We start from the raw sequence: 23536 nt of genomic DNA on the forward strand, positions 1-23536 counted from the left end.
AGAAAATTCGAAGCATTTACTTTTCAAAGTTGGCGAGAGAAAAGAAGAAGAAGAACTTTTCCCGTTGATCTCTCAGTTTTACAGCACCTTCCTCTCTCTCTCTCTCTATATATATTTATATATATATATATATATATATATATCTTCATTTTCTCTCTCTATCCTCACAGGCATGCAATCCCCAATTTCTGCTATGTTGAATTTCACTTTTGACCTGCACTCTTCACTTCAATTCCATGATTTTGCTCATCTTTAATTTGAACTGCTCAATCAATGGCTGTTTCGGACATTGATTCCGTTCTCGAGTTTTTGAAGGAGAATGGTTTTTCCCAATCCGAATCGGCTCTTTTGGATGATATAGTTGAGAAATCAGAATTCCGGTCCCTCGAATACGAAAAGTTTTTGTTTCCGATGATTCCTCCGCCACCTCTCTTGAAGATTCCGGATACTCACCGATCGACGACGGAGGGAACCGCCGTCGCTTCTGAAGATGATTCCGCCGCTGATTCATCCGATGAGTTTGTCAGCATGGGCTCTTCTATAACTAATTTGACATCTTCAGGTACTACTAACTCTTCCCTCCTCGACTAGATTAATATGATCAAAAGGAAAGAATTCAGCTTTGATTAGGTTTTGGGATTTAAAATTTCCTATATGTTCACTTATGCAGAGTTTGTAAATCCATATGGACTTTGCAGTACGACCCGTGTGAGCTCCCAAGCTTCATCGGATAGATTATCTCAGTTTGGTACAGCTCGTGATTATCCGGATTTTGAAATTCAAAATGACCTGTACTGGTTCAACGACCAAGACGAATCTGCAAACACTTCTAGCTTAGGGAAATTGGATTCATTTCTTTGCCCGACTCAGGATAAATTCATCATGACTTCTGAGGTGGAGAATGGTATTCAGAATAACACGCTCTATCCTAGTGCTGATATTCAATCAACTGAAAGAAATCATCACTTTAAAAAGAATTGGCCTTTCAATGTTTCATCCATGGATGATTTAAAGGAGTACCAATTCTTAGATGATTTCAAGATAGATCATCATCATGAAAGAAGTTCAGAGAAAGAAGATGATTCCCTTTATCGCTGCTCGGCACCTCTTTGTGCCTGTTGTGCCGAACCAGAAGGATTATTTAGAGGTGATCTGAAAGAAGAAGATGATGAAAAACACGCCTGTTGTGACTCCTCGGTGAAGAATTCCACATCTGAATCTGCAAAAGAGTTAAAGAAGAGTGATGAAAGCTTTGGGGTTCAAAGACCTGACAATGATTCAAATACCATTGGAATGGGCTTGTATGAACCCGAATCTGCTACCCATTTGGAGGAGGGTACTACAGAGGAGGAGCTTCAGATATATGATACAAATAAGGAGGAATATGAAATCTTCAATCTTAGAGTCATACACAGGAAAAACAGGTAAATCTGCTTACTCCAAAGCTACTTTAGATTAAAACAAATATATGGATTCCTAAAGTAGTTAGTACAGTACTAATTAAAAGCAAAAGTTGCAATCTCGGGGTATGTTTGGATGTGGGGAATTGGAATTAATATTCTAATTTCATTAGAATTATTAGCTTTTTCGATCAAGATCTCGATTTAGTAACCGATTGGAATGGAATCAACATGATTCCATTTCACTTCTAACTAAGATTATGATCATTTATAAATTTAATCTTCTAAGTGAGAGTATATGATTCATAGGACTGGATTTGAAGAAAATAAGGAGCTGCCAATTGTTATGAATAGTGTAATTGCGGGAAGATATTATGTGACAGAGTATTTGGGGTCAGCTGCTTTCAGCAGAGTTGTTCAGGCACAAGATCTACTTACAGGTGTGGATGTTTGCTTGAAGATCATTAAAAATGACAAGGACTTCTTCGATCAGAGCTTGGATGAGATAAAACTTCTACGGTTTGTTAACAAGCACGATCCTGGGGATGAATACCATATATTACGGCTTTATGATTATTTCTACTTTCAGGTGTTTGTGGTTAAAAAATCATCAAATTTATAAGCTTTCAATTTAGAGCTCTGAATTATTTTCTTCTTTGAATCTATAGGAGCACCTTTTCATTGTTTGTGAATTACTTCGGGCAAACTTATATGAGTTCCAGAAATTCAATAGAGAATCTGACGGAGAACCTTATTTTACAATGAACAGGCTGCAGGTTCCTAATTGCTGGATCTTGAATTACTAACCGTATACATTGAGTTAATAATAACTTATGATATTGTTTTCTTCTTTGGCAGCTAATAGCTCGGCAATGTTTGGAGGCACTGGTATACTTACATCAATTGGATATTATTCACTGTGATCTTAAGCCAGAGAACATTTTGATTAAAAGTTATAGGAGGTGTGAGATAAAAGTGATCGACTTGGGAAGCAGTTGCTTTGTAACTGATAACGTGTGCATGTATGTACAATCACGCTCCTACAGGGCTCCTGAAGTCATACTAGGCCTTCCTTATGACCAAAAGATTGATATTTGGTCCCTTGGCTGCATATTGGCTGAGCTTTACTCTGGGGAAGTATGTTCTTTTTTGCATCTTTACAACTTCCATGACCATTTTCATAAATAAAATCAACTATCCCTTGTTTACTTATGGGTTTTGACATAAATATTATATATGATCAGGTTCTGTTTCCTAATGAGGCAGTGGCAATGTTGCTAGGACGCATGATTGGAGTGCTCGGCCCTATTGATCCAGCGATGTTAGTGAATGAGCAAGAGACTGACAAATATTTCACAAAGGAGTTCGATTTGTATCACATAAATGAGGTTAGTTCTTTCAGAGAATGCTTTAGATTTAGAATCCTGGAATTACATTATTAATATGTAATGTTTGTTGTTGGTGATTTCAGGAAACAAACGAATTGGAATATGTAATCCCGGAAGAGAGTTCGTTGGAGGATCATCTGGCGATTTCTGATGCAGGGTTTAGTGAATTTTTGAGGGATCTTTTGGAAATGAATCCAGAAAGACGTTTGACATCAAAAGAGGCATTGCATCACCCTTGGCTATCTTATCAGTACTCTTGAATCTTGATCATGAAAATACAACCATAATTATTTGTGAGTCGACCCACCGACCGACCGATACATTTGAGTTTGATTGATTAGTGAGTGTGTGGTATAGTGTAAAGGCTATATATATTATGTAAAAAAGAAAAGAAGCACATTTTATGCATTTTATATATAATTTTTTTCTCTTTTTTTTCTTTGTTTTGGGTTTTCCTAATTAGCTTTATTTTAAAACATTTGGAATTGGGTTTAACATTTAAGAAAATTATTTAATTTATTTTAAAATATTATTTTATCTAAATTAATATTTGAATAAGATAATTGTAAAAAAAATTAATAATTATTTATAAATTTATATTTAATTTAAATATTAACAATCAACAATTTTTTTAAAATAATTCAAAATTTATTTAAAAAATATCTAACCAAACAAGTCATTAGATTAGACTGCCTTGTGGGATACTACTGGAGTACTTGAGCAGGTTAAGAATGAAATTTATTAAATATATAAATTATTATTTGTATTTATCTGATTGGCTCTTTCTCCCACAACCACTCCACTTTCACTCCTTTTACTTTCCCACCCTTCTCCTCCATTCGCGTGTCCGCAAATCTAATACGTTTTTTTATTATTTGTAACTTTATTTAATATTTTTAAATAATAATTAAGCATAATATTTATTTAAATAAATCCAATATAAAACAAGCTACAGTCTACAACTCAGCTTTCTCTCTCTAGACTTGGTGGAGGAAGTTAAACCTTGAGTTCCTTGACCAAAAATCCCATTGCCGGCGAGATTGAAAATGAAGGCAGAAACGAAAGTTTGAAAAGCGATGGACAAGAGTGTATGTATCGAAAGAGGCTTAAAGAAGAAGAGATGATTGGTAGTCACGGTGGCATATCATCATCATCCTATTGTTCTTTCTCCATCGCTTTTGCAGGACTAGTCACTTCATTTGTTAAATCAGCTACAAACTAGACGTTTTTCTTATATATTTCCTGTTGAAGTTGCTCGGTCGCCGGAGTGGACGGCCGTCATGGTCGAGTTGACTCAAACTGAAGTCTACGCGCCTAAGAGTCTGCAAGTGTGGAGAGGTTTGCTGAATTGGCTCTCTTTCTTCTTCCAGATCTTCCTTCAGATCGTTAGAGGAGCTCCGTCGGTGGCTCAGGTCTTCTCCTATATTGGTCTAGGGCATTCGAATTTGCTATCTTCCAGCACTCCGTCATTCAAGCCGCTTCCCGTAGTTGAATTGGAAGAAGTTCATGAGACAGGGATAGAGACGCCTGCTGCTTCGACGCTGCATATTACAAGTGAAAGAGTCAATGATGATCGGCCAGTTGACAGGCTCACGGTATGTTCGTTCATCTTAATTCGATATCATATTTGGATAGCTAGGTTCTCAGGATTGCGTTTTCCAGATGCATTTTGCAAGCATTATATTTGATGTTAAGTTGCTTTAACTTATTCTGATGCAAACATTACTCTGATTATGAAATCACATAGATAGAATATAACTCAAACGTCGAGTACCAGTAAATTATTGGAAATATGAGATCAATGGAACGAGATTGGACTGATCTATAATTTGAAGTTATTGCTTTTTCCTTGTAACTATTCGGAGTATTGTACTACTGATCCCTGAAATTTTGAGCTGTAGAATAACGAATCAACATGGATTAGGTTATGATTTCAACTCTCGGTTCTAACCAATTAAGTAGAACAGGAAAATTTCTGTTTAAGAGAGTTTTGATTTTCCTTATGCAGGTAGTTCTTGACTTGGATGAAACTTTAGTGTGTGCATATGAAACATCCAGTTTGCCATCTATAATTCGGACTCAAGCTATTGAATCTGGATTGAAATGGTTTGAGATAGAATGTGTATCTTCAGACAAGGTGCCTTTCTGTTTGGACCCACGGTCTTACTTTGTTTAGCTAAAAACCTTTACAGTTCATAACATTTAACTTTTGGTTGAAGGAATGTGATGGAAAACCAAAAATCAACTATGTCACAGTGTTTGAACGTCCAGGATTACGAGAATTTCTGAGACAGCTCAATGAATTTGCTGATCTTGTGTTGTTTACAGCAGGTCTTGAAGGTTTGGCTACTGACTTGATCATCTTCTGAATTTCTTTTATTTGAAAGAGTATTTCTTTTGTATCTAATCAGGTTTGTCACTCAATCCTTCCCTTTATTGAAATTTATCATTTTTTTGTGGCAGGTTATGCCAGACCTTTGGTTGATAGAATAGATAATGAAAATAGGTTCATTCAAAGATTGTATCGGCCTTCTACAACTAGCACGTAAGTGGTCCTTGTCTTTTTCCATGTCTAAATCTAAATGTGTGTGTGTTTGTTATAATAATAAATCCTTGTCATTTTGGAGGTCTTAGCTTGTCCTTAGACCTGACATTCAAGCATCAATTAGATGTTACTATGTTGTTTTCTTCTATTTTTCATATAGTCTCACAATGGCTAAATTATGTTTCATTAAGTCACATATTTTTTCATATTCATTGTGTAAATATTTAAGTTCTTCATGCTTATTAGAATTCTTATTCATTCTACTACACTCAATCCCATGATGATTGTAGTTATACCTTAGACTACTGTCCAACTAGAATAAATCTGTTAGATTTTTTTTTTGTCTTTAATATCTAATTGATATCATCTTGGAGCTACAGTGCATATTGAAATTCGAGACAGTTAAGAAGTCCATAGATATAAGAAGAAAATGAAAGAAGGCATGCTTTGTGTAAATTGTTTACGAATTCAAATGGTCTTATATTTTGTAGAAGATATATATCCCCTCAATTTTGTTAGTATAGGAAGGATAAATGAGAAACAAATTGAACGACTTATTTTTATTTACGTCAGATTTTCATATATATATATATATAGAGAGAGAGTTTCATGTGTACAATTACTTTGTGAAAAGAGAGAAATTTTGTATTAAAAAAAACAATTGTAAGTCACATATAGAGCCTATTGGGAAACTAATATTTTGTCTCATTTATGATTGAGATTATACTGTGATTTTGTTGCTTATCATATTTTAGAATCCTTGGCAAATAAATAAAATCATGTTTTAGATTATGATCCTTTTTCTTTCATTTTTGTATGTACATTGAATATCAAAAGCTAGTCCAGAAGTAGGCATTTCTTTTTGATTTGGATGAATTACAAACTAAGCTTTGGTGAATCTTTTAAGTCTTTTAGAATATTACTATAATAAACCTTTGAATTCCTTTGGTATATAGATGATATTGCAGTGAATGCATATTAATATAATTCTTGATATGCCATAAAATAATGGATGGAGTTGTGTTTGTTTTCCCCTGAACCAACAAACCTGTGCACTATTTTGGTTAAATTTCTTTAACCAAGATTAAAATGAGAATTTAGGTTAGAAATTAAATAAATATCGTCCTGGTGTATTAACAGGGAATACAGAGAACATGTTAAGGACCTGTCATGTCTTTCAAAAGATCCTAGGCGCATAGTTATAGTTGATAACAACCCATTCAGTTTCATACTGCAACCAGTAAATGGCATTCCTTGCGTAGGATTTTCTGCAGGACAACCGCAAGATGATCAGGTGTGATTAATGGGCTGGGATGATGTTCTACAATCAATTACTTCAATTCACATCTTTATTTTTTCTTTTAAATAATTACAAATTTGTGGTCTTGTTTAAGGACAGCTACTTGAGGTGATCCTGCCACTTGTACAACATCTTTCTGAGCAAAGGGACGTGAGGCCTGTGCTGTACGATAGGTTTCACATGCCGGAGTGGTTTCAAAGGCATGGTATCCCTCCACTGTCTGAGCCTGGGTGGTAAATTGGTGCTAATAACATGAAGGTGTATGTATTTTTCATGCCAAAAACTGCATCTTCTTATTTGCCAGTTGCCACCCCTTAAAGGGGGAAATGCAAAGTCAGTAATAGTGTTGCTATCTTAGAAGAAGATGGGTGAATCGCGATGTTCCTGATTTGATGCGTGTTGCTGTTGTATCACAATATTATAATATTGATATGTGTATATTATTATTCTTATGCAACTCCATTGATATATGTTATGAAGATGGTGGATTGGTTCTTTTCATATTATCAATTATTATGTTTCTATGGCCTTTGCAAATGAATTTCATAGATGTTCACATTGTACTAATTTGATAACACTTGTGCAGTTGAATATCTGGATGAGAAACTGAGGAATGATGTTTTGGATGTCAGGCTGCTATTTCTCATTAAGGATTTTGATTGCAGGAGTTATCGGATAATCAACAAGAATGGAAACTTTTTAAGTGCAAGAATTCACCAGGTTGGTCTCTCTCTATTTGATCTCGGGTTATTTGAATAACCAATTGATTGTTTTCAGATATCATATAGGTTATAGAAAATCAGGTTATTTAGGTTATAACTTGGCCTTGTTTGATGAATGACTGCCTATCCAAATAACCCCTATTATCCATCATCATACTTTATTTTATAATATTAAAACATAAAATATTTTGATCTTGGTACCAAACAATATTTCTTTTTCAAATAATCCTTAACAAACAAGCTTAACTATATATATATATAGAAAATATTGTGATTGAAGATTTAAATGATTTGATTGATGAATATATTGTTGATTTTGATAGTGGGATTATTTGGAATTAATCTTAATTAACCCACATCAAACAAGCTCATGAATATCTTAGTTAAGTGGAGTTATAATTAAAAAAAAGAATGTTGAATTTGGTTTTGATGGTGCTGTAATATAACACTAATATCTTATTTAAGGAGCAGCTAACAACATGTGAGACTTGTTTTATTGCCTTATCGTACCCAAATAATAATGTCATTAAAAGGAAAAAAGAAACAGTGGCCATTTAGATTAAAATCTCATTAAAAGTCACATTCACATTCACCAACTATAAACCCACTTCCCTTTGCTTTTAAGTTTGATCATATGCTGCATTAGGGTTCTTATTAATGAAAATTAAGCAAATTAAGAAATTGAATTAAGTAGCGTCCCCTAAAGCCAGGGGACTCAAAATTGGTAATATATTCTTATCAAGTTTCCTACTGAACCAAACAATACTATTAATAAGTACCTGCTCTTTTTATTTCACTTTCTCTTCTTTATTGGTCTTCTTCTATATGGTCTTACCATTAGGCCGTCTTTGACCCGTTTTATAACTGGGTTGTGTTCCTTTTTCCTTTTTCAAATTTTTTTTTCTCTTTATAAAATTATTAATGATTAAGATTTATAAGATTTTTCTTACAGACTTTGACCCAAAGTGAACGCAATGCAATGCTCATATTTAAATTCTAAAAACTAATTTAGAGATTTAGAAAATATGTTTAGGGGTCCATCATAATTAGTAGAGAAAGCCACATGGCTATAATTTATTGGTCAATGTGAGTTACATTCATCTAGCTTACCTATCCACTCAAAAAAAGATATATATAGTTAGCATTTGATTTGGTAGTTTTCAATTTATCTCTTATTTGTTCAATATTATTGAGTTTATTCACCTAATATTTTATCTCTTTTTTTCCTCATTATTATTGAGTTTATTCACCAAATATGTATATTTTATTTTATTTATTATAGATTTATTAGCTGAAACTTCGTTATCCCTAGCTCATATAATAAGTTGAATCAAAATGTCATAGTTAAGTTTATTTTTACATTTATTAAATTTATTAAAGAACTATTATGATCATATTTCCTGTTATTTCTTATTATATAGTATATGTTAATATAGTTGTTTTTTAATATAAAATAAATTCTTACCAATTCAATTCTCTCCCTATATTAAATAGTATATCCAAAGGTAGAATAAAATAAGTTTTATATATTACTCCTCCAGTAGTTAAACTCCTCGTTTCCAGTTCCAACTCTTCACCTTTTCTCTCTCTCAGCCCCCAATGAAACGGAACAGATGACGACGACGGCTATCGCCGCAGCGATTATCGTTCTCATTGGCGGCTTCTTCTTCTTCTTCTTGCCTAGTCAAGTAAATGCCCTTGGTGGCACCGCACCCACCATCGCCGTTATCTTTGGTGAAAACGTTTCAGTCTGCGGCGTTACAACTGGACCACAATCCAGGGGGGGAATCAAATGCTGGCGAGGAGGCCGTGTGTTTGATGTGTTTCCCGGCGTCTCCTTCGATTACATAGCCGGTGGTCGGGATGTCTTCTGTGGTATAGTCTCCGGGGGATTCAGCCTCCTCTGCTTTAACTCCACATTTGGTCCCAAAAGAATATACCGAAACCCATCGGTTCTCTTACAGGATCTCACAATCGGCGATGGACAAATTTGTGCTCTCACCAACGAAACCCGAAATGCCAGGTGCTGGCGAGGGACCGGAATTCCGCCCACGTTTACGTCTGAATCTGATGGGTTCCTTTCTTTATCATCTGGATTAGGATTTTCTTGCGGAGTTTTGATGAAATCCAAAAGGGTGGTTTGTATGGGTAGGGATAAAGGATTGGCTAGTTCAATCGAAAATGAATTCTTGAACTATTCAATGCTCAACATAAAAGCCGGAGGTAATTTCGCCTGCGGGTTGAATGTTACCGGTTTCATTGTCTGCGGAGGAAGAAATGAATCTAGGCAATTGAATATTCCTCTTCATAATTCAGCAGTTCAGTACTCATCTTTAGCCCTCGGCAACAGCCATGGATGCGCTATAAGAAACTCAAATGGGTCAGTAGTTTGTTGGGGGAATCTTGAAAATGGTGAAGACCCTCCTCCTCCTCCTCCCAATATTTCTTTTGAATCGATAGTTGCGGGTTTTAATTTCACATGTGGATTAGTGACGAGCAATTTGTCAGTAATCTGCTGGGGACCCGGCTGGCCTAATCTTATTCATCCCGCCGGAATCGCTCTTCCACTGCCTCAGATTCTTCCAGGCCCTTGTATTCAGTCCAATTGTAGCGAATGCGGTATATATCCTCAATCTCAGTTACTTTGCCATGGTTATGGCAACATCTGCAAAACCTGTAACCTTCAAATTCCTCTTTCCCCGCCGGCGGCGGCTCCTCCAAATTCGAATCCCGGCGGTAACCCTGTCCCACGTTGGGCACCGTCCAAGCGTCTGAAAATTGCGATGTTGATTTTTGCAATTGTTGGATCAATTGGGTTAGCTTCAGGCTTTTGCGCTTTACTATACTGTCTATGGACCGGTGCTTGCTGTGGCCGTAAAAAGATTCACAATTCAGTTCAGCCTACGATTGCCGGATCAAATTCGAAAAACGGCCGGACTTCTAACAAGCTGTTCTCACGGTCGCCGCCGACGACCCTTCTGCGACAGGGATCGAGGATTATGAGACGACAGAGGAGCGGCCCATCGTCCAAGCACCCGGACAGAGCGGAGGAATTCTCATTCCGGGACTTGGCTGCCGCAACGGACAACTTCTCGCCGGAAAACAGAATCGGGGCGGGAAGCTTCGGGGTGGTATACCGGGGGAAATTATGGGACGGAAGAGAAGTCGCAATCAAGAGAGGAGGGGAAACAGAGGAAAAGGCAAAGAAGTTTCAGGAAAAAGAGAGTGCCTTCGAGTCAGAATTAGCGTTCTTATCGAGGCTTCATCACAAACACCTGGTGGGCCTTGTCGGGTATTGCGATGAGAGAGACGAAATGCTTTTGGTATATGATTACATGAAGAACAGAGCTCTTTACGACCATTTACACGACAAAAGCAACGTCGAGAAAGACAGCAGCGTACTGAATACGTGGAAAATAAGGATCAAGATCTCCCTAGACGCAGCCCGCGGAATCGAATACCTTCACGACTACGCAGTCCCGCCCATAATTCATCGCGACATAAAATCGTCTAATATCCTCCTGGATTCCAATTGGACTGCTAGAGTATCGGACTTGGGGTTGTCCCTGTTGGATCCGGAAACGGAGGAGCGAGAATGTTTCCCGCCTGCAAAGGCGGCGGGGACGATCGGATATATCGACCCGGAGTACTACAGCTTGAACTTGTTGACTGCAAAGAGCGACGTTTACGGGCTGGGGGTGGTGATGCTTGAACTGTTGACTGGAAAGAGGGCGATATTCAAGAAGGAGGGGGGCGAAGAATATCAACCGATTAGCTTGGTTGACTTTGCGGCACCGGCGATTAGGTCGGGAGATTTGTGGAAGATAATGGATAAGAGAGTGGGGGCGCCGGAAGGGGGGAATGAGGCGGAGGCGGTGGAGCTGATGGCGCATATAGCGGCTAAGTGCGTGAGTTTGGAGGGAAAAGATAGGCCGACGATGGGGGATATTGTGGCCAACATGGAGAGGGCATTGGGTATGTTGGATGATACTAGTTCTAGTCATGGGAGTATATCTAGTGGTCCATTATCCATGGCTTCAGATCATCATCATTATTATCTTTAATTTTGTTTTTCATTCTCTTCTTACTAGATAGAATCCATGGATTGACAATGTAGAGACAGAAAAAAGATTAGTAGAGAGAAATTACGTCTTAGTTCTTATTTATATCTATCAATATATTAATAATGGTATTGTGAAGAAGGAAAAATAGATCAAAATTTACTTTTAACACAAGTGGCAAATTCTGAAATCAAAAGTAATTTTTTAAAGGCAAAATGTTCCCTCCAAACCAAAAAAAAATAATGGTGCCATGGGCCCCACTCTACCATAGTAGTAAATGCTAACAGGTTACACTATTTTTTTACCTCAATTGTACTAAATTAACTCATATAATCAATGAACTTCTGTTGTGCAAATTCCAATTCATCATTCTCAAACAGGAATTCCACACCCACCACCCTAGTAGTCATTTATATAGGTAAAAACACAATATTGTTACAATACATAAAGAAATGGGACAAATTCAATCCACGATGCACAAATAATGCAACCAACTTATACAACTATTATTAACCCAGGCTTATCATTCCGTAAAAAAATGGTTAAGTAATGTATATCCTACCACCTAGTTAAGGGCAAAAAAATGGACATATTGATATATGTTAGGAAAAATAAATCCCTTCCGATTGCCGATATATACCTGTTTCTGTAGTGGGCTGAGTATTCAAATGAAAAATGTGTATACCTTCAGACATAATAACTGCTCTTTCTTTCACATAGACAAACATCTCCTGAACCGTAGAAGCCACAAAGCCATATGCATTGCAAACAATCGCAATTCCAAGGCAAATTCTTCGACCCAGATGCTTATTCGACTTAAGAAAGATTTGCTATGTTTCAACTTGATCTCAATCACTGCTTCAGCAGAGGTTCTCCCAATTATCAGAAACGTTTCAAGGGAAGAACCCTTCACCTACAAAAAAGAATTAAAAAAAAAAATAATGCTACTTAAATTAGAAAAGAGTAACAATATTCCTCAAAACATAGATATACTTTAAGCTCATAAAACAGAACTTAGACATTGTTTAATGTGGGTTATTTGAAAATTTTCAAATAATCTCTAAACTATTTAATCAACAAACTACTCATCAATTACATAATTCAAAACATCAACAAAATACACTATTTTTTTATAAATAAAATTTTCATGTTTTTACTTGAACAATCTCAAATAACCTGATTTTCAACAACTTACATCGAACAAGTAAATTTTTTGAAATAACATCTTGGTTATTCAAATAACCCTAGAAGGCTAGATCAAACAAGGCCTTAGAAGCAGACGTACCAGTGCGCCATTAACTGCACGTAAGCAGTCATTTGTCTTCAACATTAACAAGATTACCCGAGGCAGCCTGCTTAAAAGCTCTGAAATTTGATAGAAATACTGAGAGGCATACATCTGAAAAATAGTAAATTCTTGTTATATTAATATCTACACGTGAAAGGTGGAACGAGCCACCAACAAAACAGAGCAGCCGTATGTACTATGTAGAAACATAAAATATTACCTGGAGTTCATCATGATCACTCTCATTACCCTGTAAGGCAAGATGATCAACAGCTGTATCGATCACCTTATCCCATGGTCTGAATGTAAGAACTCCTGCAAATAATGCATACAAGTCTTCACCTGCCCCCAGTTTTGCACTATTTTCCTTGATTCCCTTGCCATCAGCAAATACAAGTGACTGTTGAAACAAATCAAAATAAATCAGGGCTAAGCAATGTAGGACCAATTTGTTGTACCCCACCAATCCCCATTTTTTTTTACGGAAAATATTGACATGTAAAGAGTGTGAGGAAATCACCTTCCAGAGCGCAGCATAAGAGGTACGGGTTGGGACATCGAGTTCCTTGTACAGTCCATGGTCTATAAGTACCAACTGTGGTTTTCTTCTACCTGGAAATATCAAAGAAGATAACATACACTACCAAAAATCCATAATCCAGACAAAAAGGGATCCAAACAAGTACAGTTAACTCATTTTTGTTTGATGCCAGCATCCTTGACTTGGTCAATCTTATTGTAGTGGAAAATAACTGACAGTTCTTAATGCATAGAGGAAAAATGAGATGTACAATCTAGAATATTTTGGGGGTGGGGTGGGGGTTGGTAAGAGTCATAAAAACAAACATTGTTGAAGGGAAGATTACAACCTCAATGTCATCACACTTGTAAATGATGATTGATGTAATATATAGTTTGAAAGAGGGTTCTCTTGCTTCTCATATTAAAAGAAATTAAAGTCTTACCTAGAATGTTTCTCCTGCTAGAGGGCAGTGGACGGATAAATAAATTAGCTGCATGTGGGTCACAATGCACGAACCCGTGTTTAAATATCATTTCAGCAAAAGCTTGACTAACCTGAAAAAAAGAGAGTGCTTCACTTAACCATATCAACATCTTTAGTGGCAATTAAGTAGCTGAACTTACAAGCTTTACTACGTCAATTGGATGAATTCCAAGTTGTTGAATTCTCTTAACATCATTTACTTGAGCACAATCCATGAACTCCATGGTCAACAACTTCCTGCTGCTTAAATTCCAGTACACTCTTGGGGCATAAATATAGTCTGCAAAATGAGGAGATAACTTCCGAAAGTTATCCATACATTTTACACTGTTCTTGGCCTCAACCAAAAAATCTAGTTCCTGGTGAACACAACTGTGACTTATCAAGATTATATTGGAGGTTAAGGGCAATCAACACTTGCAAAATGCAGAATGTGTTGAAATATATAACACCTTAAAAAATATTTCAAGATACAACAGAGAGTTGGTCATCCAAATAAAATAATAACAATCTGGATATAGACATCATTGTAGATGCTCAACAAAGAATTCAATTTCCATTCACATTTTCAGGATATGTGCATAACTTGTCAGCAATTAATACCGAGTTTAGTATAATCTATAGCACTACTCATCAAATTTTAGAATTACTCTAACAAATCAAAATTGAGTCTCGTTTCATCTTCATTGGATGTACTAAAGAATGTCTACAGACAGACATTATGCTTAACACTGCCAAACAAACATGTATTGATTAACAGAACCACTAACATTTTCTACCAGAAAGGAAGGAGAAAACATATTTTTGGGACAGATTAAGAGAATTGCATTGCCAACAGTTATTGGTGAACCAAAGGCCACAATGCTAAAATGAAGCCTGAACGCAAACATTTCCAAATAAGTGGCTTAAAAGACTGCATAACCACTGAAAATGGGAGAATGTATCAGAGGAGCATCACAAGCTCTGAACATTAGTAAATCATCTATGTTATGAGATTCAATGTGTTGGTGTCCCTAGGTGTGGTGCTTGGCTTTCCCTAGCCCTAGGCACCAGCCCATTATTTCCCCTCATGGGACTCCATTTACATTTAATATTTTGTGCTTCTTCCTACGTAATTTCAGCTTAAATACTGCCCCTTTTTCTAGCATTGATAAATATGAAGAAATATATGGTTTTGCCAATCTCTTTTTTCATAATTTATCTCCAATATTTCATCAAATTATAATTTAGCATATGAATAATATAGTTTATGCACGATTCAACACTCTTAAAGATGGAAAAATCAATAAGCTAAAGTAACTAACCTTGGGTAGAATTTCATGCACTTCCTCAACCAACCACCTGCAACCAATTGAAAAGAAGAAAACAAAACGCAAGATAAGTTACTTTCCAACTGAAAGCTTATGCAACCAAATGACTTCAAAGATATGTTTTTTTTTTAAAAGGAGTGCAAAAGCAAATGAAAAACTGACTTGAAATGGTTGGACCTTTCTCCAAAGAGCATGATGCTAAAAACTGACTTGACTTTTTGGTACAAAAGCAAATAAAAATACATTATCTACAAAACCTGTAATCAAATGAAGGGAAAAGCCTATGCAAGAAATTCACAAGAAGTTCAACAGTTGCATAATCTGCAACTGCAGTATCTGTCATGTGAGCATGTTGAACCTGAAAATTGAAGCAAAAGATTAAAAAATTAATTAATCAACATACAAATATCATGTTACAGCAAATAGTTCCCAAGACATTTATCATCTTAATTCAAGCATGAAATAATCATAACCTTGACAGCAACTTTTTCTCCATCTTGAGTACGAGCCTCGTGTACTTGCGCAAGGGAACCACTTGCAATTGGAACAGTATTAAACTCCTTAAAAATCTGAGCACAGAAAACTTATTCAGTTTTCTACAAATTAAAACAGGAGAGAAAGAGGAACTAGCCATGAATATGGAGACTAAACTCGTACCTCTTCTGGGGCACCTCCAAGTTCTTTCTTCACAACTTCACAAACATCATCATAGGAAGAAGCTGGACATTTATTCAACAAAGACTGCCTCATTATTTTTACATACTCTTGAGGTACCAGGTACTCCTGCAACAATGACATTAACATGCAATTTCTCGTCACATCTCAAAGAATTTATGACATAAAGGATATATAATCTTGCAAAAGTGCTGCCAAGAGAAAGTATCAAAGTAGGCATGCATAAAGGCAATACTCAATTCCCTTGGAGATTATAAGAGAAGGGAATAATAAACAACTTCATGTTACGATGTTCAAAACATGGTTTAGACATTGTTTGTATTATCAGAAGTCATCTTTGCAACACTCCATTAATACAAATTATAACATTTCAAAATTATATATATATATATATACATATATAAGAGAATGGAATAATGACATACCAACTGACTAATATGTTGTCCAAGCTTGATATATATGCCTTTGTTTTTAAAACATAACTCCTCAATTCTGCGGGCTCCCCTTAGATGGACTTCATGCTTAACCTTCGCTCTCTCAGTACTATCCTCTTGCAGTCCCCACAGTGAATATTCATAATCTACCACCCACAAACAGAATGCCTATACATAGTAAATTATCAAGCTTTCCAAAAGAATAAATAATTAACCACTAACATTACATATAACTAGGGGAGAGAGTGTATCAAAGATATTGCAGAACATGAGTTCTCAAAGTGACAATAACATAGGGAATAACCTAATAGAAAGAAGGAAATATAATTTGATGCTGAAAAAATCACGCATTTGAGAAGCAAAATCGATTTGTTTATTTATTTCTTTGAAAAACAAAATGTTTCCATTAAAGCCATAGTAGAACATGAAAGTCGCATTTTCCTATGGTTGAAACACAACACACCAATATGAGTACAAGCATAATCGTTTATTAACTGATGATCCATCCATCCCATTTTCACCCAAAGAAATGCACAAGAAAAACAAGGCAATGCTTTTGGAGCATCATGAATTTGTTATGTTCAAGTACAACTTCCTTTTGCCCCAGTTGAAAAGAATCACAATGAAATTAGAGAAACAAGGATATATTTATCTCAAAGAAACATGCAAGTCGAAGAAGCATTTTCAGGTAATACAACAATAAGATTAAGAACAGTTAAAATGACTGAATTCAACCCAGCATCTTAGACCAGAACTCTCAAATTCGATTCTCACTAAGAACTCTTTGCTTAGAGGAAAAAAAACAAGGGTCACAAAAAAAGGACCGAATTCAAAGCTGAACAACAGAATTCAACAATATACATCACATTTGATTGGTGTGATAATTTCCAACTTCTAAAACCTAGTTTCCATATATTATGTACCAGTTACAGCAGCTAGAATCTTAGTTAAAAAATCGCGCATACAAATCAAAACCGTGAGCAGATAACTTCGGCAAAAGCCAAAAGCAAGTAGAAGACTCAATTAATAAATAATAATACAAACAAGCGCGGTAGAAATGAAAGATAATTAGATACGCACCGAAGGCAATGGCGGCAGCAGTGGAGGAGAGACGGGCCAGGCGAAGGGGAACCGTGGAACAGAGCTTCAATGTGGTGATGGGGTCATCGGAAGACGCAATTGCGGCCGCGCCAATTCCGCCTCCAATGGCGGCGGAAGCAATCGCCAGTTTCCCGACAGATCGGCGAAGGAATCTCGCAGCCATCTTCCGAAGATCTCTCTTTCTCTATGTCGTCGGTGACTTGGTGTCCACGCACCTCGTACAAAGAAAGAAAGATCTTCACCTTATTTCAACCCACAACTTAATTAGCTAGGGTGTCATGTCTTCATTCAATTTCCCTTAAACAAATTAATTTAAATTTCATAATACTTTATCAATATATGTAAATGTATGTATTGATTCCGTATATATCAGTATATCACCACCAAATTAACCAAGACTAAGATTTTTATATAAATCTAGATTATTTTTAAAAAATGTTGTTGACGATAATTTTGAGGAAGTTTTTAATTTATTTATTTTTTTAGAAGGTAAAGATATTATTATATAATAATAAAATAATTATTTTATTAAAATAAAAAATATTTTAATATTTTGTTTAATAAATAAGAAATAGAGGATGAAAGATGTTTATTTTTAAAGGGAGTTGTATTTTTATAAATCCAACAGGAGGCAGGTTAAAGGTGAGTACAAACATTTGTTATTGATTTTTGTAAAATATTACTCCATCAAATCATTATTATTATAATTATTTTTATTTATTTATTTGAAAATATTAAATTATATTAAAATTAATAAAAATTGTTTAAGCACATCGATAAAATATAACATGAAAAAAAAAAACATTACTCAATTATCGAGAAGTAAGTCCTCGAGAAAAACAATTAACTCTTCGATCGACTTTATCGTCTTTTAAGAACGAATATTAGAAAACGTAAAAATAATATCATTATGAATAGTACGCATCAGACGAATATGATAAAGTTCAACGATTTTCTCTTGTAAGATAGTCCACTAAAAATAATTTCTATGATTACTCAAATACGTAGGTCTGTCATAGCCGCATCAATTCGAATTTCTCAGCAAATATTCAAAAACTTGTGCATCACCCAATGAGTCACATTTATACTTCACAAAAAACATCAAATACTAGTCATTCATCGACAATACAAAAGTAAGTGAGTTGTGGATTCAATATTCTCCTGTCACATACGACAACGATTAACAATAATACCCGTAAATAACTTTTTATCCAAAAAACGAGATATTTGATGAAATATTTTACTCTTAAAATTTCTCCATTGGGACGACATTGTAATTCCACCCTATACCATTCTAATTATTTGTATTTTTGTTATTCAAATTATTTAATGAATTACTATCATTCTAACTGTTAAATTATTTAATTTATCAATTAAAATATATATATTTTATATTTTATTAAATTTAAATTTAAATTTTAAATATAAAATAACATTTTAATAATTTATCACCCAAATTTTAAAATAACCTATTTTCTTAAAAAAAAAAAATATCTATCCCAAACTTAAAACCAATCATCATAATAAAAACAGCACAAAAATAAGTATCAGCAAAAACAAACAAAATAATATAAAAACAAGATCTTGTTGTACGTAGTTCATACAAATCTGGGACAACGGATATGTCCATATTGTTCAAAGAAAAATCATAACGGGGCAACCCCGCATGATGATGAAGATGAAACCAGAATAAAGAAATCAATATCTTGTTTGATGTTGGTTTTTTTTTGTAAAAAAAATTATGTTCAATTAATATATAGGTTATTTAAAAATTTAATTTGTTAAAATTTTATAAAGTATTATTTAAATTTTATGAAAATATTTCTTACTTGTATTATATGGCCACGTACAGGTACTGGAAAAGATAATATAATATAGTAAAAGAGATATACACAAAACATGATCACATTATTTTACTATTATATATAGATGATGATGATACTTGATAATTAAAAAGAAACATATGGTTATTTCCTAATACAAACCCATCCAAATATATAATATATATAGGAAGATTAATTAATTAATTAATAATCCTATATATAATATAGCTAGCTCTTAATTAAATTTAAAAACTTTTAAGAAGAAGAATGGCGTTGTATGCGTTTGACAATGATGGGATATCGTTTCTGCGTCCTGGTAGTGGGGAAGAACACTAGCTTGTCATCCTCAGCAGGAACCCAACTGCATGCATGCATGTATTAAAGAATAAATCACAATTATAAACATAAAATAAAAAAAGTTCAGTAAAAACCTGAATCGAGTGACGAGATGATGAAGAAAGACGGATATCTCAGCCCTAGCAAGATCAGAACCTGGGCACCGCCTTGGCCCTCCCCCAAATGGCGCATAAGTATTGTTGTTGTTGGCGCCTAATCCCGACATGTTAGTGATCATGTTCTGATTAAGAACATAAAAATTAAGCACATAATGATTATATAATTAATAAGAATATGTATAATTATTATTACTTGATCCTGCCATCTCCAAGGATTGAAAGTTCGAGCGTCCTTGAAATGTTGTTGGTCCATATGAACTGCCCTAAACGAAACAAAAACCTTCCATCCTTTTGGGATCGTGTAACCCTTAACATTCACATCAGCTATTGTTCGCCTAAATACCCCGCTTATAATGTTGGCAACTCTCAATGTCTCATTCACAACCTGATCATTATATCATATATCAATTAATCACATTATCATCATCCAATTACCAATTAATTAACTAATTAATAATATTAACATACACATTGGGTGAAGGGCATTGATTTGTTATAATGATCCCATTCCACAGCTTCTGATTCCGATCCAACTTTCTTTGCTTTTAATATTGCTTCATGCTCTTCCTGTACATTATTAATTATCCAAATATACATAGACCATTTTAAATTCAGATTATTTTTTTTAAACTATTATTAAAAAATAATGGAAACTATCATCACAATTGAAGGCTTTAATCTCTTTGGTTACCATGATGTTATTTTTAAATAATAATATTTTATTAAACATAGTTTTTTTTATAAAAGTTAGTTGAGTCAAAGGAATAAAATAAGGTATATTTTATGATTTTATATATTAATTAAGGAATGATTACTCTCTATGGTAGGCTTTAGTAACTTAGAGTAGTGACGCATTTCTGTACCGTCCCTAGGCTGATTCACCTCGAAATCATGATCACGCCCACACTTTTCCAAACAAGGATATTCTCTATGAACCGGCGGTTCGATTAAGAGATTGAATGACGAAAATACCCTTCAACTCAATTCATATGTCCCAAGGATATATTTGGTATAATGTATTTGCCCGGCAAGGTTTCAGTACCTCTGAGAAAATAGGCGTGCATGGTGACAGAAAGGTTTTTTCAATTTTTAATGTTTAAAAATATAATATTTTTTATTATCACCTACGCTTGTTTGATGGGTTATTTGAAAATGATTTATAAAATTATGTTTCATACAAATATATTTTTATGAAAAATAAATAATAATATTTAATTATTAAAAAAAACTATATAGTTTGACCAGTAATTATTTAAAAATAATAATAAAACATCATTTTAAAATCAATCAAATCATTAACTGTTAAAATATCATCGTACTTATCCGTTTCTTAGGTCTCGTTTGTTTATTAATTATCAAATAATTTTATCATTTAAATACTAAAATTACCCTCTAATTTTATCCTTTTTCTCTAAACCATCATTCTCTCCAGTCTCACCTACACCATATCCTCTAAAGTTAAAGGACAAATTAGTCTTCAAATTTTAAAAACCAGTTTTTTCCTATTTTTATTAAACAATGGTTTTTAGATAAAACCCAGATAAAACTCAAAAAAAAACTTTACGAAAAAAAGGCCTTAATAAATCAAATATTTTTTAATTATATTTTTTTTTATTGAAATGACTCATTTATTTGTACCTCCAAATGAATAAGTTTGTTTTTTAATATCCTTTACTCATACAAATAAATAACCGGATGTTGACGGGCTGGCCTGAGGCTAGGTAAGGCCAACTAGGCGACACTTAAAAGGCTCAAATACAAAATTATAAAAATAAAAAAATATAACACTAACAAGGTTTGATCTCTAGGTTAATATATGTGTTAACCCTGCCATTTAATTAACTAAATTATATTATTATTGTTATAAATAACACAAATTTATTATATTAATTTAATCAAACATAAAATATAACTATTAAATTAAAATAATATTAAGAAATTTTGGCACCCAATCATCTAGTGGATATTGACCAAGACATTAATATTTTTATTAAATATAAATTTAATAAAATTATATCTAGAATAAAATAATTGAGATTCAGACCGTAGGTGCGGGATCAAATCTATCCCAATAATGCATCTATTTTCAAGAATTTTAGTGAACATTTAAAAGGAAATAAAATAATTAATATTGTAAAAAATAAGGGAAAAAACAAATAAATATATATATTAAACTCAATATGCATACGACACTTTTAGCATGTGGTGGTAGGGTTAATAGTGTAAGTGGGCATATATATCATCAATACTTTTTTTATCTCAATTATATTTATATAAAATTACATTACCAATTTATTTTATTAAAAATCTTCATTTGTTGATTATACATGATGTATAAATATATTAAATAATTTGACTAAAACCCAATTAATATAAATGTGTATTTTTATCATTAGATGCATGAATACCCATGATTTAAAGAAATAAAAAATTAATACAATTTTTAAAGAAATAATACAACAAAAAATCATCTAGAAAGCAGGGACAATTTAGTAATTTGGCTTTGAAATCCAATCAAGAACTTCTTTGTATATATTTTAATGATTATTATGATTATGACAATATAAAATAATATTAATTAGGTTAGGTACTTCGGATCCTTAGGAATAATAAATAAAAACTCAATTTAATATGACAATATCAACCCTTTTCAATTCAAATATGTATGTAGAACCAAATATGAGTGTTTTCAATTAGACATATTTTGTATGTTTTAAAAAGTTAGATGATTGGATTTGGTTAGGGGAGAAACTTAAAAGGGGACGTGAAGGGGCATCAAATTCTAAGAATATAATGGGTGGGTTTTGTACACAAGTATCGAACGGGGATTTGATCGAAGTAGAGGGGATATATATTAAAAGCAAGCAAGATGACGAAGAAAGATGACTAGTGGAATGGTCCTAATCCAATTGGGTCCCATCCCATTGGGCATGGGCATGCCCATGAATGATCATAAGAGAAAGAAAGAGTGTACGTACCTTTAGCTGGGCCAAAGCGAGAGGGGTCTCAGTAAGAAACTTGACGGCTAGTGTCATGATTGTAGAAGTGGTCTCATATCCAGCCACCAACAAAGCCAACATGAAATCAACTATCTCCTCCTCAGACAACCCTCCACCGCCGCCGCCACCACCACCGCCGTCCTCCTCCAACAAAGCCGCCAGCATGTCCTTCTTCATGATAACCTCTCTCCTTCTCTCTCTCACAACCAGCCTCAATGCCTTCACCACCTTCCCTCTCGCCTAATCATAATCAATTATTTCAAATAATTAATTAATTAATAAAACAAAGGATATATATATACTTACTTTGATGGCTCTACGGTAAGTTGGGGAAAGAAGAGGAAGAGGGATGGAAAAAAATCCTTCAATAACAAGCATGTACTCTTTCCTCAATTTCTCCGTCCATTCACATGGATCAAAACTCATTAGCTGCTTCACTGTCAACTCAAAAGTTATCTGCATGTCAAAATCATATCTTCTTAATTAATTAATTAATTAAATAGCACTAGTATTAATCATGCATGATCATCAACCAATGTCATCCCCTAATCATTCAAATAAAGAAAGAAGAACCTTCTAAAGCTAGCTATATATACATATAACATGATCAATGATAACAAAACAAAATCACTCAGACCCACAAACCCAAAAAGCCAGCATTATCATTACTTTCAAAACGTGTATGTGTCGCTTCATACCATAACTACTTAGAAAGGGTTTAATTTATTAATTAATTAATTAATTAAAGATTGTACCCTCCCTACTCTTTTGACATAATCCTACTTATCATTTGGGGATTCCTTCTTTTTTATAATTAATTAGAATAGTAAGTAGTGGTGCTAATCTTTGACTAATCTGAACCGGTAATTGATTAATTAATACGTACCTTCTTGGCCTCTTCCATTAACAGGACACGGCCGGTCCAAGAATCGAGGTTGAGACGGACGAGGCGGTCTATGTCGAGCAGAAGATGGTCTCTTAAAATGGAAGAATTAGCGAAGCTCATAGTGAGAGAATGCATTCTCTTAT

The 23536-nt window shown here is 34.2% G+C and overlaps 5 protein-coding genes across 6 annotated transcripts in view; 3 read left to right on the forward strand and 2 right to left on the reverse strand.

Moving 5' to 3' along the window:
- Positions 1 to 125: 125 nt before the first annotated feature.
- On the forward strand, positions 126 to 3179 carry LOC124932160 (probable serine/threonine-protein kinase dyrk2). 2 transcript variants are annotated; one of them, XM_047472771.1, is made up of 7 exons: positions 126 to 562; positions 671 to 1424; positions 1710 to 1989; positions 2069 to 2176; positions 2259 to 2537; positions 2645 to 2788; positions 2872 to 3179. In XM_047472771.1, exons 1-7 carry the CDS (start codon positions 274 to 276, stop codon positions 3046 to 3048), a joined length of 2031 nt encoding a protein of 676 aa, XP_047328727.1. In that variant the 5' UTR covers positions 126 to 273; the 3' UTR covers positions 3049 to 3179. The 2 variants fall into 2 exon arrangements, with proteins under 2 accessions (XP_047328727.1, XP_047328728.1); XM_047472772.1 differs by having other exon boundaries at positions 422 to 562; positions 699 to 1424.
- Positions 3180 to 3756: 577 nt separating this feature from the next.
- On the forward strand, positions 3757 to 7157 carry LOC124932355 (CTD nuclear envelope phosphatase 1 homolog). The gene is made up of 6 exons (XM_047472975.1): positions 3757 to 4383; positions 4797 to 4925; positions 5008 to 5128; positions 5252 to 5333; positions 6474 to 6627; positions 6733 to 7157. The coding sequence occupies exons 1-6, from the start codon at positions 4069 to 4071 to the stop codon at positions 6868 to 6870; spliced, it is 939 nt and encodes a 312-aa protein (XP_047328931.1). The 5' UTR covers positions 3757 to 4068; the 3' UTR covers positions 6871 to 7157.
- Positions 7158 to 8898: 1741 nt separating this feature from the next.
- On the forward strand, positions 8899 to 11431 carry LOC124930695 (putative serine/threonine-protein kinase-like protein CCR3). Its single transcript, XM_047471035.1, has one exon. The coding sequence runs from the start codon at positions 8969 to 8971 to the stop codon at positions 11417 to 11419; it is 2451 nt and encodes an 816-aa protein (XP_047326991.1). The 5' UTR covers positions 8899 to 8968; the 3' UTR covers positions 11420 to 11431.
- A 457-nt stretch (positions 11432 to 11888) lies between these two features.
- LOC124932382 (putative ABC1 protein At2g40090) lies at positions 11889 to 17465 on the reverse strand. Its single transcript, XM_047472999.1, has 12 exons — positions 17210 to 17465; positions 16121 to 16275; positions 15678 to 15803; positions 15494 to 15589; positions 15278 to 15378; positions 15015 to 15051; positions 13851 to 14069; positions 13670 to 13781; positions 13225 to 13316; positions 12925 to 13104; positions 12702 to 12815; positions 11889 to 12329 (listed from the first exon to the last, which is right to left on the reverse strand). Exons 1-12 carry the CDS (start codon positions 17391 to 17393, stop codon positions 12129 to 12131), a joined length of 1617 nt encoding a protein of 538 aa, XP_047328955.1. The 5' UTR covers positions 17394 to 17465; the 3' UTR covers positions 11889 to 12128.
- A 1622-nt stretch (positions 17466 to 19087) lies between these two features.
- LOC124930648 (cytochrome P450 90A1-like) overlaps positions 19088 to 23536 on the reverse strand; it is a 5043-nt gene continuing 594 nt past the window's right edge. Inside the window, exons 1-7 of the mRNA XM_047470979.1 lie at positions 23394 to 23536; positions 22814 to 22963; positions 22487 to 22747; positions 19977 to 20075; positions 19702 to 19893; positions 19485 to 19630; positions 19088 to 19414 (exon numbers count right to left, since the gene is read on the reverse strand). The exon at positions 23394 to 23536 is cut by the window's right edge and continues 594 nt beyond it. Coding sequence (XP_047326935.1) covers positions 19309 to 19414; positions 19485 to 19630; positions 19702 to 19893; positions 19977 to 20075; positions 22487 to 22747; positions 22814 to 22963; positions 23394 to 23536 — 1097 coding nt within the window. The 3' untranslated portion in view covers positions 19088 to 19308. The remainder of the gene's footprint in view (positions 19415 to 19484; positions 19631 to 19701; positions 19894 to 19976; positions 20076 to 22486; positions 22748 to 22813; positions 22964 to 23393) is intronic.

Source organism: Impatiens glandulifera, chromosome 3 (genome assembly GCF_907164915.1).
Source record: "Impatiens glandulifera chromosome 3, dImpGla2.1, whole genome shotgun sequence".
Classification (NCBI taxonomy): domain Eukaryota; kingdom Viridiplantae; phylum Streptophyta; class Magnoliopsida; order Ericales; family Balsaminaceae; genus Impatiens; species Impatiens glandulifera.

What these genes read in the sequence shown, in the direction of transcription:
- LOC124932382 (XM_047472999.1), bottom strand. Translation starts at nt 17,393, where the DNA reads ATGGCTGCGAGATTCCTTCGCCGATCTGTCGGGAAACTGGCGATTGCT. An exon ending in TGCTGCCGCCATTGCCTTCG is followed by an intron (nt 16,276 to 17,209) that starts GTGCGTATCTAA and finishes TGTGGGTGGTAG; the next exon opens with ATTATGAATATTCACTGTGG. An exon ending in GTGCAGTTAATGGCGCACTG is followed by an intron (nt 12,330 to 12,701) that starts GTACGTCTGCTT and finishes TCTTTTTTGTAG; the next exon opens with GTGAAGGGTTCTTCCCTTGA.
- LOC124932160 (XM_047472771.1), top strand. Translation starts at nt 274, where the DNA reads ATGGCTGTTTCGGACATTGATTCCGTTCTCGAGTTTTTGAAGGAGAAT. An exon ending in ATGATTATTTCTACTTTCAG is followed by an intron (nt 1,990 to 2,068) that starts GTGTTTGTGGTT and finishes TTGAATCTATAG; the next exon opens with GAGCACCTTTTCATTGTTTG. An exon ending in TTACAATGAACAGGCTGCAG is followed by an intron (nt 2,177 to 2,258) that starts GTTCCTAATTGC and finishes CTTCTTTGGCAG; the next exon opens with CTAATAGCTCGGCAATGTTT.
- LOC124932355 (XM_047472975.1), top strand. Translation starts at nt 4,069, where the DNA reads ATGGTCGAGTTGACTCAAACTGAAGTCTACGCGCCTAAGAGTCTGCAA. An exon ending in CGGCCTTCTACAACTAGCAC is followed by an intron (nt 5,334 to 6,473) that starts GTAAGTGGTCCT and finishes GTGTATTAACAG; the next exon opens with GGAATACAGAGAACATGTTA. An exon ending in GACAACCGCAAGATGATCAG is followed by an intron (nt 6,628 to 6,732) that starts GTGTGATTAATG and finishes GTTTAAGGACAG; the next exon opens with CTACTTGAGGTGATCCTGCC.
- LOC124930695 (XM_047471035.1), top strand. Translation starts at nt 8,969, where the DNA reads ATGACGACGACGGCTATCGCCGCAGCGATTATCGTTCTCATTGGCGGC.